At 46.8% G+C, this 12,522-nt stretch overlaps 1 protein-coding gene across 1 annotated transcript; it reads left to right on the top strand.

Moving 5' to 3' along the window:
* Positions 1 to 642: 642 nt before the first annotated feature.
* LOC144739148 (pre-mRNA-processing-splicing factor 8-like) lies at positions 643 to 12,342 on the top strand. Its single transcript, XM_078622123.1, is given in 46 exon segments — positions 643 to 751; positions 862 to 1,030; positions 1,120 to 1,284; positions 1,409 to 1,627; positions 1,713 to 1,925; positions 2,026 to 2,151; positions 2,227 to 2,332; positions 2,603 to 2,793; positions 2,875 to 2,994; positions 3,106 to 3,295; positions 3,419 to 3,538; positions 3,729 to 3,863; positions 3,976 to 4,105; positions 4,210 to 4,406; positions 4,511 to 4,717; positions 5,052 to 5,215; positions 5,294 to 5,420; positions 5,543 to 5,735; positions 5,808 to 5,995; positions 6,110 to 6,348; positions 6,517 to 6,663; positions 6,744 to 6,954; positions 7,100 to 7,216; positions 7,307 to 7,370; positions 7,373 to 7,553; positions 7,642 to 7,821; positions 7,909 to 8,044; positions 8,140 to 8,309; positions 8,409 to 8,538; positions 8,640 to 8,786; positions 8,862 to 9,022; positions 9,135 to 9,252; positions 9,254 to 9,327; positions 9,448 to 9,685; positions 9,810 to 9,938; positions 10,027 to 10,140; positions 10,225 to 10,398; positions 10,586 to 10,779; positions 10,868 to 11,107; positions 11,187 to 11,218; positions 11,221 to 11,327; positions 11,407 to 11,508; positions 11,510 to 11,548; positions 11,639 to 11,778; positions 11,862 to 12,064; positions 12,188 to 12,342. Coding segments are annotated over 46 exon segments (7,011 nt in total).
* Positions 12,343 to 12,522: the final 180 nt, after the last annotated feature.

Genomic DNA, 12,522 nt, shown 5'->3' on the forward strand with positions numbered 1-12,522 from the left:
GCTGCGTCCATCTTGTGGCCGCCGTCGTTTGTCGTGCGTGATGCGGGGTTAGCCAGACAACTCGACACAAAACGAATCTGCGAAGTTCTGCAAGAGCAGGAATGTTTTAGGGGCCAGCTTTGCGATTTAAAGGCTGATTTTGACGTTACGGAATCGCTGGGGGAGTTACTGCAGCAAGGTGTGTTGTGTTGTTTCATTGTGTTACGGGTAGCTTACCGTGACTTAACTTACGTTGTTTAGCTTCAATGCTAATTGTTGCCGCTTCAACCACGCTTGGCCTAAACAGCACGTCGTTTGCAGAAATTGACAACAGTATTCACATGTGCTGTAAAAGACTTGACTACTTATATAACACATTTAACTTCTGTAACAGTAGTAGCGGATGATGTAATATTTATTCTGAGTATGTTACAATTTATCCCCTTCGTTTCTACGCTTGAAGCCATGTTGTTAGCTATGCTATGCTAGCTAGTTATCAATGGCCAATAATTGTAGACGCCTGACGGTTACTATATCAGTTAATCAGAAATTAATTAAATATCTGCGCAACGTAACAGTGACTTGTTGTTTGTTGTTTTTCTTGTTGTTTTGTTATTTAGGTTTTTTCAGTGTTTTGTCGTTATTTTATATGTCCCAGGTGCCATGGCTGCTCCCTTCCCCTTCAGAGGAGTCCCTCCCGGGATGCCACCTGGTGTCCCTCCTCCTGTGCAGATCCCAGACTACATGACTGAGGAAAAACTGCAAGAGAAAGGTATGTACACAATAATGTATGTTCCTTTGAAGTGCACTTGTAATGGTAATGATTAAATGAACACAGCATGGGTACAGTAGAGTCAGTATGCATCCAATGTCTTCCAACAGCAAGGAAATGGCAGCAGCTTCAGGCAAAGCGCTACTCAGAAAAGAGGAAGTTTGGCTTTGTGGATGCTCAGAAGGAAGATATGCCACCTGAACATGTCCGCAAAATCATCAGGGACCATGGAGACATGACCAACAGAAAGTTTCGTCATGACAAGAGAGTCTATCTAGGGTAAAAATAAGTAAATCAAACAAATAATGATATATACTATGCCTTGTTGAACAGATTTCAAATAGTTTTCCTTGTTCCTTTGGTAACAGTGCCCTCAAATACATGCCCCACGCTGTGCTGAAACTTTTGGAGAACATGCCTATGCCCTGGGAACAGATTCGAGATGTGCCAGTACTCTATCACATCACTGGAGCCATTTCATTTGTTAATGAAATTCCCTGGGTGATAGAGCCAGTCTACATTGCTCAGTGGGGGTAAGAGAAGATTAGCTGAGAATCAGCATTCTATAACGCTAGTATTTTGTTTTACCTCACATAAATAAGAACAGGCAAAGTCGATTGATATATTTAACATTTTTATAACCTCTTCCTATTTTAGCACCATGTGGATCATGATGCGTCGGGAAAAACGTGACCGTCGGCACTTCAAAAGGATGCGCTTTCCCCCATTTGATGATGAGGAGCCGCCACTTGACTATGCCGACAACATCTTGGATGTGGAACCTCTGGAGGCCATTCAGATGGAGCTGGACACAGAGGAAGATGGTTCAGTTGTGGAGTGGTTCTATGAGCACCAGCCCCTCAAAGACAGTGCCAAGTAAGCCTTCACATCTCTCTGAAGAAATGTTCAGTCACACTTTTTAAATGCCACAGGTCAAATCAATGACTTGTGTCCACTTTAGGTTTGTGAATGGAACCACCTACCGTCGTTGGCAGTTCACACTGCCCATGATGTCCACGTTGTATCGTCTGGCCAACCAGCTCCTGACAGACCTGGTGGATTTCAACTACTTTTACCTGTTTGACCTTAAGGCCTTCTTCACTTCCAAGGCTTTAAATATGGCCATTCCTGGAGGACCAAAGTTTGAGCCCTTGGTTCGAGACATCAATCTTCAGTAAGGACTTCCTTTCCCAGACCAACAGATTTGTATGAAATGAAAAGAAGTGGTAGCATGCTGGATACAATGTGCTGTAGCTGAAACCTCTCTCTGACAGGGATGAAGACTGGAATGAGTTCAATGATATCAACAAGATCATCATCAGACAGCCTATCAGGACAGAGTACAAAATTGCATTCCCCTACCTGTACAACAACTTGCCGCACCATGTCCATCTCACCTGGTAAGCTCTGAAGAAGTGACACCAAAAAAAAATCCAAAAAGAATTCCATCTATTCTGATGGCTGTCCTTCTGCAGGTACCACACACCGAATGTGGTGTTCATTAAGACAGAGGATCCAGATCTTCCAGCGTTCTACTTTGACCCGCTTATCAATCCCATCTCACACAGGCACTCTGTTAAGGTAAGTTCAACATATTGTCCATATCTGCATGGCGCTAAATATAAATAATCCCTCTTACAAAGGCGGACTGGCATTGATTTGCTTGCCTGTGCGTAAGAACTGGAGGAATATTAAATGGAATGGTGATGCATCATGTAATTGCTGGCTGCAACTGCAGCTAGTCCATCATTGTTCAGATATGACTTCAACATTAAATTATTTTGGGAGGAAAATCTGTTTTCAGGGAACTTTTTTTTTAAAATTAATACGTCATGTTTTTCATCCCCTTAGAGTCAAGAGCCTCTTCCTGATGACGATGAGGAGTTTGAGCTGCCTGAGTATGTGGAGCCCTTCCTCAAGGAGACACCACTCTACACAGACAACACCGCCAATGGTATAGCTCTGCTGTGGGCTCCAAGGCCCTTCAACCTCCGCTCAGGGCGCACACGGAGAGCCATTGATATCCCCTTGATCAAGAACTGGTGAGCAAATACCAAACCTTTTCAGAATCCAATACAACTTTTTAGTGAAAGTCCATATTGGCTCATTGAATAATTTCACAGGTACCGTGAGCACTGCCCTGCAGGACAACCAGTGAAAGTGCGTGTGTCATACCAGAAACTGCTCAAATACTATGTGCTCAACGCTCTCAAACACAGACCACCCAAGGCCCAGAAGAAACGGTGAGCATCATCACACACGTCTCTGATTTCCCATTGTCTCATATTCTCTGAATGTTTTTTTCCTTCTACTCTAGTCCACCTTTCTTTAAAGATTTCTCCTCTGTTTTTCAGGTATTTGTTCCGCTCCTTCAAGGCCACAAAGTTCTTTCAGTCCACCAAGCTGGACTGGGTGGAGGTGGGCCTACAGGTGTGCCGTCAGGGCTACAACATGCTGAATCTGCTCATCCACCGAAAGAACCTCAACTACCTACATCTTGACTACAACTTCAACTTGAAGCCTGTCAAGACACTGACCACCAAGGTACACACTTAAGTGCATATCTTCCTTATTTGTTCTATATATATTTTGTTGAGCATTAATTGACTGTATTGGTGTGTTCAGAATGCCCGGTGATCGACCTGTGTTCTTCTTTTTCTCCCTTAGGAGCGTAAAAAGTCCAGATTCGGCAATGCCTTCCATCTGTGTAGGGAGGTGCTGCGTCTGAGCAAGCTGGTGGTGGACAGCCATGTGCAGTACAGACTGGGAAATGTGGATGCCTTCCAGGTTAGCCCAGCTGCTCTCCCTGCAGTTTTACTTCTTTTATTTTGAACAATTTCAGTTTAAATCAGATTCATTGCCAAATGAAGTATGGAAATTAGGCATTTCAATACTAACAGTGTTGCAGTGTGACTACTGCTGTTTTCACAATACACGGACTGATGTAGCTGAACCAAATATTGTCTTTGCAATTCAGCTGGCTGATGGACTACAGTACATCTTCGCTCATGTGGGACAGTTGACTGGCATGTACCGTTACAAGTACAAGTTAATGAGACAAATCCGCATGTGCAAGGATCTCAAGCATCTCATATACTACCGGTTCAACACTGTAAGTATTATTTCAGTATTTATACATTCAGCAAATCTTCTGCCCAGAAGCTCCTGACGCAGTGACCTCCATGTGCCTGTCACTCAAAGTGTTTGTATGTTTGGTCAATCAGGGTCCTGTAGGAAAAGGTCCAGGTTGTGGATTCTGGGGACCTGGTTGGAGAGTGTGGCTGTTCTTCATGAGAGGCATCACTCCTCTGTTGGAGAGGTGGCTGGGAAATCTGCTGGCCAGGCAGTTTGAAGGTGATGATCATGTGAATCGAAACCCATTTTGTTTTGAGCCCTTGAGTGGTAGAAGGCATCTGTTAGTTTTGTGCATTGTTCATGGTGCGTCCAACCCCCAATAGGACGTCACTCAAAGGGCGTAGCCAAGACTGTGACCAAGCAGCGCGTGGAGTCTCACTTTGACCTGGAGCTGCGTGCTGCTGTGATGCACGACATCCTAGACATGATGCCTGAAGGCATCAAGCAGAACAAGGCCAGGACCATTCTGCAGCACCTCAGTGAGTCCTGGAGGTGCTGGAAGGCCAACATTCCCTGGAAGGTCAGTGTCTCTCAGTGACAACGTCCACTGTGGCCTGCACCTTTATGCCCTTTAAATATAGAACAGTGTCAATGTAAATTTTTTTTCTTTTCAATCCATTTCAGGTGCCCGGCCTGCCCACTCCCATCGAGAACATGATCCTCCGCTACGTAAAGGCTAAAGCAGACTGGTGGACCAACACGGCCCACTACAACCGGGAGCGTATCCGCCGTGGAGCCACTGTGGACAAAACGGTGTGCAAAAAGAACCTGGGAAGATTGACCCGTCTGTACCTGAAGGCTGAGCAGGAGCGACAGCACAACTACCTGAAGGTAAGGCACTGAAGACAAAAAGACACTGAAATGTACGCCTAGAAAACAGATTGAAGTGGAAGCACATGCACCTTCATAGTCTTGACAGGAATCCTCTTACAAAGGCGCACTTGCATTGGTCTGCTTGCCTGTGCGTAAGAACTGGAGGAATATTCAAATGACTGGTGGCTTTATATGCAACACTGGCTGCAGCTGCTGTTGGCCTGTCACCATTCAGATACTTCATTCATTAGTTTTAATATCAGGCACTTGGCATTTGAAACATGATTCATTTGAATTTGCACCTGTACGTCAAAGCTTTCTTTTAATAGAGGTCCTTGCGTTGTGTCTACAGGACGGCCCTTACATCACAGCTGAAGAGGCGGTGGCCATTTACACCACGACTGTTCATTGGCTGGAAAGTCGGCGGTTCTCTCCCATCCCATTCCCTCCTCTGTCATACAAGCATGACACCAAGTTGCTCATCTTGGCTCTGGAGAGGCTCAAGGAGGCATACAGGTGAAATACACACGTGATGAGCTTTGTTTGTACAAATGAAATCACTGCACAACATACATCACTTTTTTTGCATTTTAGTGTGAAGTCCCGTCTGAACCAATCTCAGAGGGAAGAGCTTGGGCTGATAGAACAGGCTTACGACAATCCTCATGAGGCTCTGTCCAGAATCAAACGTCACCTGCTCACTCAGAGAGCCTTCAAAGAGGTCTGAACCGAAATATCATTATTTATTTAAAATGCAGATTCTGAATAGATCATGTGACAATACTCTGAAAGTATTAATCAAAAATAATAAATATCTTTAAATATCTTTTTTTTTTCCTTCAGGTGGGTATTGAGTTCATGGACCTGTACAGTCACCTGGTGCCAGTGTATGATGTAGAGCCCTTGGAGAAGATCACTGACGCCTACTTGGACCAGTACCTTTGGTACGAGGCAGACAAGAGACGTCTTTTCCCTCCCTGGATCAAACCAGCTGACACTGAGCCACCACCGCTCCTGGTCTACAAGTGGTGCCAAGGTCACAGAGCTTTGCCTAAATGAGAATGTTGTTTTAGAATGTTTTGATTTCATGTCTTACTGTTCTTCACAGGCATCAACAACCTGCAGGACGTGTGGGAAACAGCCGAGGGCGAATGTAACGTGATGCTGGAGTCCCGCTATGAGAAGATGTATGAGAAGATTGATCTGACTTTGCTCAACAGACTGTTGCGTCTCATTGTTGACCACAACATTGCTGATTACATGACGGCCCAAAACAACGTCGTCATCAACTACAAGGTAACACAACTATCCTCACAGTCTGTCTCTTGCTGAGATGCTGTCAACGCTTCATAATCCCAAGTGAAGTCAGTTTAAATGTTTTTTTTTAAAGTTTCTTATTTTTCTTCCCAGGATATGAATCACACAAACTCATACGGAATCATCCGGGGGCTCCAGTTTGCCTCGTTCATCGTGCAGTACTATGGCCTGGTGATGGACCTGCTGGTGCTGGGTCTGCACCGTGCCAGTGAGATGGCTGGTCCACCCCAGATGCCCAACGACTTCCTCAGTTTCCAGGATACGGCCACAGAGAGCGCCCACCCAATCCGGCTCTACTGTCGCTACATTGACCGCATTCACATTTTCTTCAGGTGCGGTTGAATCACCAAAATGACAGACGGCAACACCGTCACAAGCTGACCCACCCATGTATTAAATATAACTTGCATTATAGTGTCTTATACTGTTATAGTCGAACAGTTTATGTGGAAATACAATGAAAGGGAATTGTAATGGCTCTAACTTTATACGTTCACCAGGTTCTCTGCTGATGAAGCCAGGGACCTCATTCAGAGGTATTTGACAGAGCACCCAGACCCCAACAATGAAAACATTGTGGGTTACAACAACAAGAAGTGCTGGCCCCGAGATGCCCGCATGAGACTCATGAAGCACGATGTCAACCTGTGAGACTCAGAACTTTCGACTCATCTTTGATCACAACTGCAACAACTGGTCATGACTCACTCCTTTCTCTTCGTTCCAGTGGACGGGCAGTGTTCTGGGACATCAAGAACCGACTGCCGAGGTCCGTGACCACGGTCCAGTGGGAGAACAGTTTTGTGTCGGTGTACAGCAAAGACAACCCCAACCTGCTTTTCAACATGTGTGGCTTTGAGTGCCGGATCCTGCCCAAATGTCGCACAAGCTACGAGGAGTTCACTCACAAGGATGGTGTCTGGAATCTGCAAAACGAGGTGAGGAATCTGCTCCAGGATAAAAGTTCTGCTGCCTGATCAGAGCAACACATGCTGCAGCATTGAACCCAAACTGAATGGTACCTCTGCAGATGCTCCCAGCCTCTATCTTGAATTATAAGCCTTCCCCTTTATTTGCTCATAGGTAACCAAAGAGAGAACAGCGCAGTGCTTCTTGCGGGTTGATGATGAATCAATGCAGCGCTTCCACAACAGAGTGCGTCAGATCCTGATGGCCTCAGGCTCCACCACGTTCACCAAGGTCAGTTGGCAGCTCAATTGTCCTGTTAGAGTGAGTGGAAAATGAAGGAGTTGTCTGATTAGCCTCATTATCTGCCTCTGGTACCTCCAGATCGTGAACAAATGGAACACGGCTCTAATTGGCCTCATGACGTACTTCCGTGAAGCGGTAGTCAACACCAGGAGCTCCTGGATCTGCTGGTCAAGTGTGAGAACAAGATCCAGACACGTATCAAGATTGGCCTGAACTCCAAAATGCCCAGTCGCTTCCCGCCTGTGGTGTTCTACACTCCTAAAGAGTTGGGAGGCCTCGGCATGCTGTCCATGGGTCACGTGCTGATTCCACAGTCAGATCTGCGGTAAGTCAGCACAGAAATTAAGTGCTGACTTGATCCATGCTGTAAAGTTTTTGTAAATTTGGACTAAATACCTCTTCCCCTCCACCAGCTGGTCCAAGCAGACAGATGTGGGCATCACCCACTTCAGGTCTGGAATGAGTCATGAAGAGGACCAGCTGATTCCTAACCTGTATCGATACATTCAGCCATGGGAGAGTGAGTTCATCGACTCACAGAGGGTCTGGGCCGAGTACGCCCTCAAGAGGCAGGAGGCCATTGCACAGAACAGGTACACTTCTGATGTGATACTCACGGTTAACTGTTAACTATTAATCAAAAGATAAAAGACAAGCAAACTGTTCTTTCTGTGTGCCAGACGTCTGACTCTGGAGGATTTGGAGGACTCGTGGGACAGAGGGATCCCGCGTATCAACACCCTTTTCCAGAAGGACAGACACACACTGGCCTATGACAAAGGCTGGAGAGTCCGGACAGATTTCAAGCAGTATCAGGTATGATCATTACTTAGTATTTGGGTTCAATAATGTCACAGAACACAGTTGTCAAACCGTATTAAATCTGTGTGTGTGTTGATTGTTGAACACAGGTGCTGAAGCAGAATCCGTTCTGGTGGACCCACCAGCGGCACGACGGCAAACTGTGGAATCTGAACAACTATCGTACAGACATGATCCAGGCTCTGGGCGGAGTGGAGGGCATCCTGGAGCACACCCTCTTCAAAGGCACTTACTTTCCCACCTGGGAAGGTCTGTTCTGGTGAGTGAACTGGAGTAGCAAACAGCTGGAGTAGCATGGGACAAAGGAACTGGTCATGTGTGATGTAGGGACGTAACCAGCGACTGTTTGTGGCTTCAGGGAAAAGGCTAGTGGCTTTGAGGAGTCCATGAAGTGGAAGAAGCTGACCAATGCCCAGAGGTCTGGTCTCAACCAAATCCCCAACCGTCGCTTCACTCTTTGGTGGTCGCCCACCATCAACAGAGCCAATGTAAGTGCACGTTTTTAAATCTCTCTTCTCATGACCATTTGAATTTACTTCACTAAGGTGATCACCTTCTGCTCTGGCTCATAATTTTCCTCTCTTTTCAGGTGTATGTGGGTTTCCAGGTGCAGCTTGACCTTACAGGAATCTTCATGCATGGCAAGATCCCCACACTGAAGATCTCGCTCATTCAGATCTTCAGGGCTCACTTGTGGCAGAAGATTCATGAGAGCATTGTCATGGATCTGTGTCAGGTTGGTTTTCACTTTCTGACTGGAGAAGGATTTCTTTCACTGCCCAGTGTAGTGAAGGTGTTTGTTTGTTTTCAGGTGTTTGACCAGGAGCTGGATGCTCTGGAGATTGAAACTGTGCAGAAGGAGACCATCCACCCTAGGAAGTCATACAAGATGAACTCGTCATGCGCAGACATCCTCCTCTTTGCGTCCTACAAGTGGAATGTCTCTCGACCCTCTCTGCTTGCTGACTCCAAGTACGTTCCTGAAAGTGACTCGCTTTCAGAAAGCACGAGACTGCGTGCATGCATTCAAACTTTTGACATTGATCGTTGTCATGGACATTCATGAATTCTTAATTGTGTGCAGGGATGTGATGGACAGCACCACCACACAGAAGTACTGGATTGACATCCAGCTGCGCTGGGGAGACTATGACTCCCACGACATTGAGCGCTATGCCAGGGCCAAGTTCCTGGACTACACCCACTGATAACATGAGTATCTACCCGTCTCCCACTGGTGTGCTCATCGCTATCGACTTGGCGTACAACCTCCACAGGTTAGCAGGACGGGCTCAAACATCAAGGCTGTAGCATGTCAATGTTCGCTCGATTTAAGGTAAAGTCTCTGGGGAAAAAGTGTCGGTTCAGTCAAAGCTTGTATGTTTCTTTCTGTGCAGTGCGTATGGTAACTGGTTCCCTGGGAGCAAACCTCTGATCCAGCAGGCCATGGCCAAGATTATGAAGGCCAACCCTGCCCTGTATGTGCTCCGGGAGCGCATCCGCAAAGGTCTGCAGCTGTACTCCTCCGAGCCCACTGAGCCCTACCTGTCCTCTCAGAACTACGGGGAACTCTTCTCCAACCAGATCATTTGGTTTGTAGATGACACCAACGTCTACAGAGTCACCATCCACAAGGTACCACTTACCGTAGAGTGACTGCCCACAGCTCACCATGCTGTCACATGTTGAAGAATACAATGTACAGAATACAATACAACCCTTGAATTTGATCAGAGCCTTGTCCAACTTTTCTCACCAGACCTTTGAGGGCAACTTAACCACCAAGCCCATCAACGGAGCCATTTTCATTTTCAACCCCAGAACTGGCCAGCTCTTCCTCAAGATCATTCACACGTCTGTGTGGGCTGGACAGAAACGTCTGGGACAGGTACGGCGTCACTCTGCTGGTTTACTCACGTTGATATAAAAACTGTTTCTGCTTCAAGTGTTTAATGTGTCTTGTTACGTCTCTGTAGTTGGCCAAATGGAAGACGGCTGAGGAAGTAGCTGCCTTGATTCGCTCGCTCCCAGTGGAAGAGCAACCGAAACAAATCATTGTCACCAGGAAGGGCATGTTGGACCCTCTGGAGGTGGGTCGGCGATGATACTAACTACAATAGAGAGGATGTATTTCAGTGTGCTCCAGTTCTGATACAGTCTGTCTTTTTTCACAGGTCCACTTGCTCGACTTTCCCAACATTGTGATCAAGGGCTCTGAGCTGCAGCTGCCCTTCCAGGCCTGTTTGAAGGTAGAGAAGTTTGGAGACCTGATTCTGAAGGCTACAGAGCCTCAGATGGTGCTTTTCAACCTCTATGACGACTGGCTCAAGACCATCTCATCCTACACCGTAAGTTCCCACATCAGTAAATCATCAGGGTTCTTGCATTCCAGTTCTATCAATTCAACAACCTGACAAACATCTCCTGCTGATCTAACAGCACATTAACGACACCAACCATAGAAAGATGGAGAACAAATGTTCTATCCCTGTTTGTTTCTATCCCTGTTAACATTTGGATGTGTTCTCTTTCTAGGCGTTCTCCCGACTCATTCTGATCCTCCGAGCACTCCATGTCAACAATGACCGAGCCAAGGTGATCCTGAAACCCGATAAGACCACCATCACTGAGCCCCATCACATCTGGCCGACGCTCACTGATGAGGAGTGGATCAAGGTGGAGGTCCAACTCAAAGATCTCATTCTTGCTGACTACGGCAAAAAGAACAAGTAAGTACTGTACCTGGGATGGATGTAGACAGTATCTCGTATTTTGTTCTGAAGACGGCAGCACCAAACTTTCCTTCTCCTCCTCCAGTGTGAACGTGGCATCACTGACCCAGTCTGAGATCCGTGACATCATCCTCGGTATGGAGATCTCAGCTCCTTCTCAGCAGCGCCAGCAAATTGCTGAGATTGAGAAGCAGACCAAAGAGCAGTCTCAGCTGACAGCCACACAGACCCGCACCGTCAACAAGCACGGTGACGAGATCATCACCTCCACCACCTCCAACTATGAGACACAGACGTTCTCCTCCAAGACAGAGTGGAGGGTCAGGTACGTGTTGGACTGAACATGTCCACGTCACTCACCTGGACTAGTGAGATGAACCTGTCTTTACGTGCCCCTCCATCAGGGCCATATCTGCTGCCAACCTCCATCTACGAACGAACACATCTACGTGTCGTCTGATGACATCAAGGAGACGGGCTACACCTACATTCTGCCCAAGAATGTTCTGAAGAAGTTCATCTGTATATCAGATCTGCGGGCACAGGTTTGTTTGAGGACACAAACAAACATGCCATGGTGAACATGCCTAGTGTGGACAACAATAGTGATGTCTGATCCTCCAGATTGCAGGTTACCTGTATGGCACCAGTCCACCTGACAACCCCCAGGTGAAGGAGATCCGTTGTATCGTCATGGTGCCGCAGTGGGGGACACACCAGACTGTCCCACCTGCCCAACCAGCTGCCAGGGCATGAATATCTGAAAGTAAGAGAGACAACATCTGCTCTGAATCCACGATGCATCGTTTGTGAATCCTCTTCTAGATTCAACGTGCTCTTCTCTGCTCACCAATAGGAAATGGAGCCTCTCGGCTGGATCCACACTCAGCCCAATGAGTCACCACAGCTGTCGCCCCAGGACGTCACGACCCACGCCAAGATCATGGCTGACAACCCCTCGTGGGATGGAGAGAAGACCATTATCATCACATGCAGGTAGTTTTTCCTTCCAACACACCCACTCATCTACATTATAAACACTCTTCAGTGACAGTTAAAGTGTGTCTCCTCCTCTTCAGCTTCACCCCAGGCTCGTGCACCCTCACAGCCTACAAGCTCACACCCAGTGGGTACGAATGGGGGCGACAGAACACAGACAAGGGCAACAACCCTAAAGGCTACCTGCCATCGCACTATGAAAGAGTCCAGATGCTTCTGTCCGACCGCTTCTTAGGCTTCTTCATGGTTCCTGGCCAGGTGTCCTGGAACTACAACTTCATGGGTCAGTAGACTTTATTTTTCATTAAATAACACAATATATGACGCAGAGTAGTTGGAATCGTGCCATCAGTGTTTTCCATCACATTCCTACAATTTATCTTATCATCTTATCTTTAACTTATAGGTGTGCGCCACGACCCCAACATGAAGTACGACCTGCAGCTGGCCAACCCCAAGGAGTTCTACCATGAAGTCCACCGTCCCTCGCACTTCTTAAACTTCGCCTCACTGCAGGAGGGTGAGATCTATAACGCTGACCGCGAGGACATGTTTGGTTGATTGGGACACATTCTGTAGATAATTCTTCCAGAACCACGTGGAACCAGCTCTTGTAATATTTCTGCTGAACACCAGTAATTGATGTGTGGACATTTTTATCTTTTTAGTCATTTGTTTCATATTTTCTACAAATGTTTTGTCTCCTCACTGCCCCCTCTTCTCCCTAGTTTCAGTGAAGCT

Source organism: Lampetra planeri, unplaced genomic scaffold (assembly GCF_965212315.1).
Source record: "Lampetra planeri unplaced genomic scaffold, kcLamPlan1.2.h2 scaffold_1333, whole genome shotgun sequence".
NCBI classification, from domain to species: Eukaryota; Metazoa; Chordata; class Hyperoartia; order Petromyzontiformes; family Petromyzontidae; genus Lampetra; species Lampetra planeri.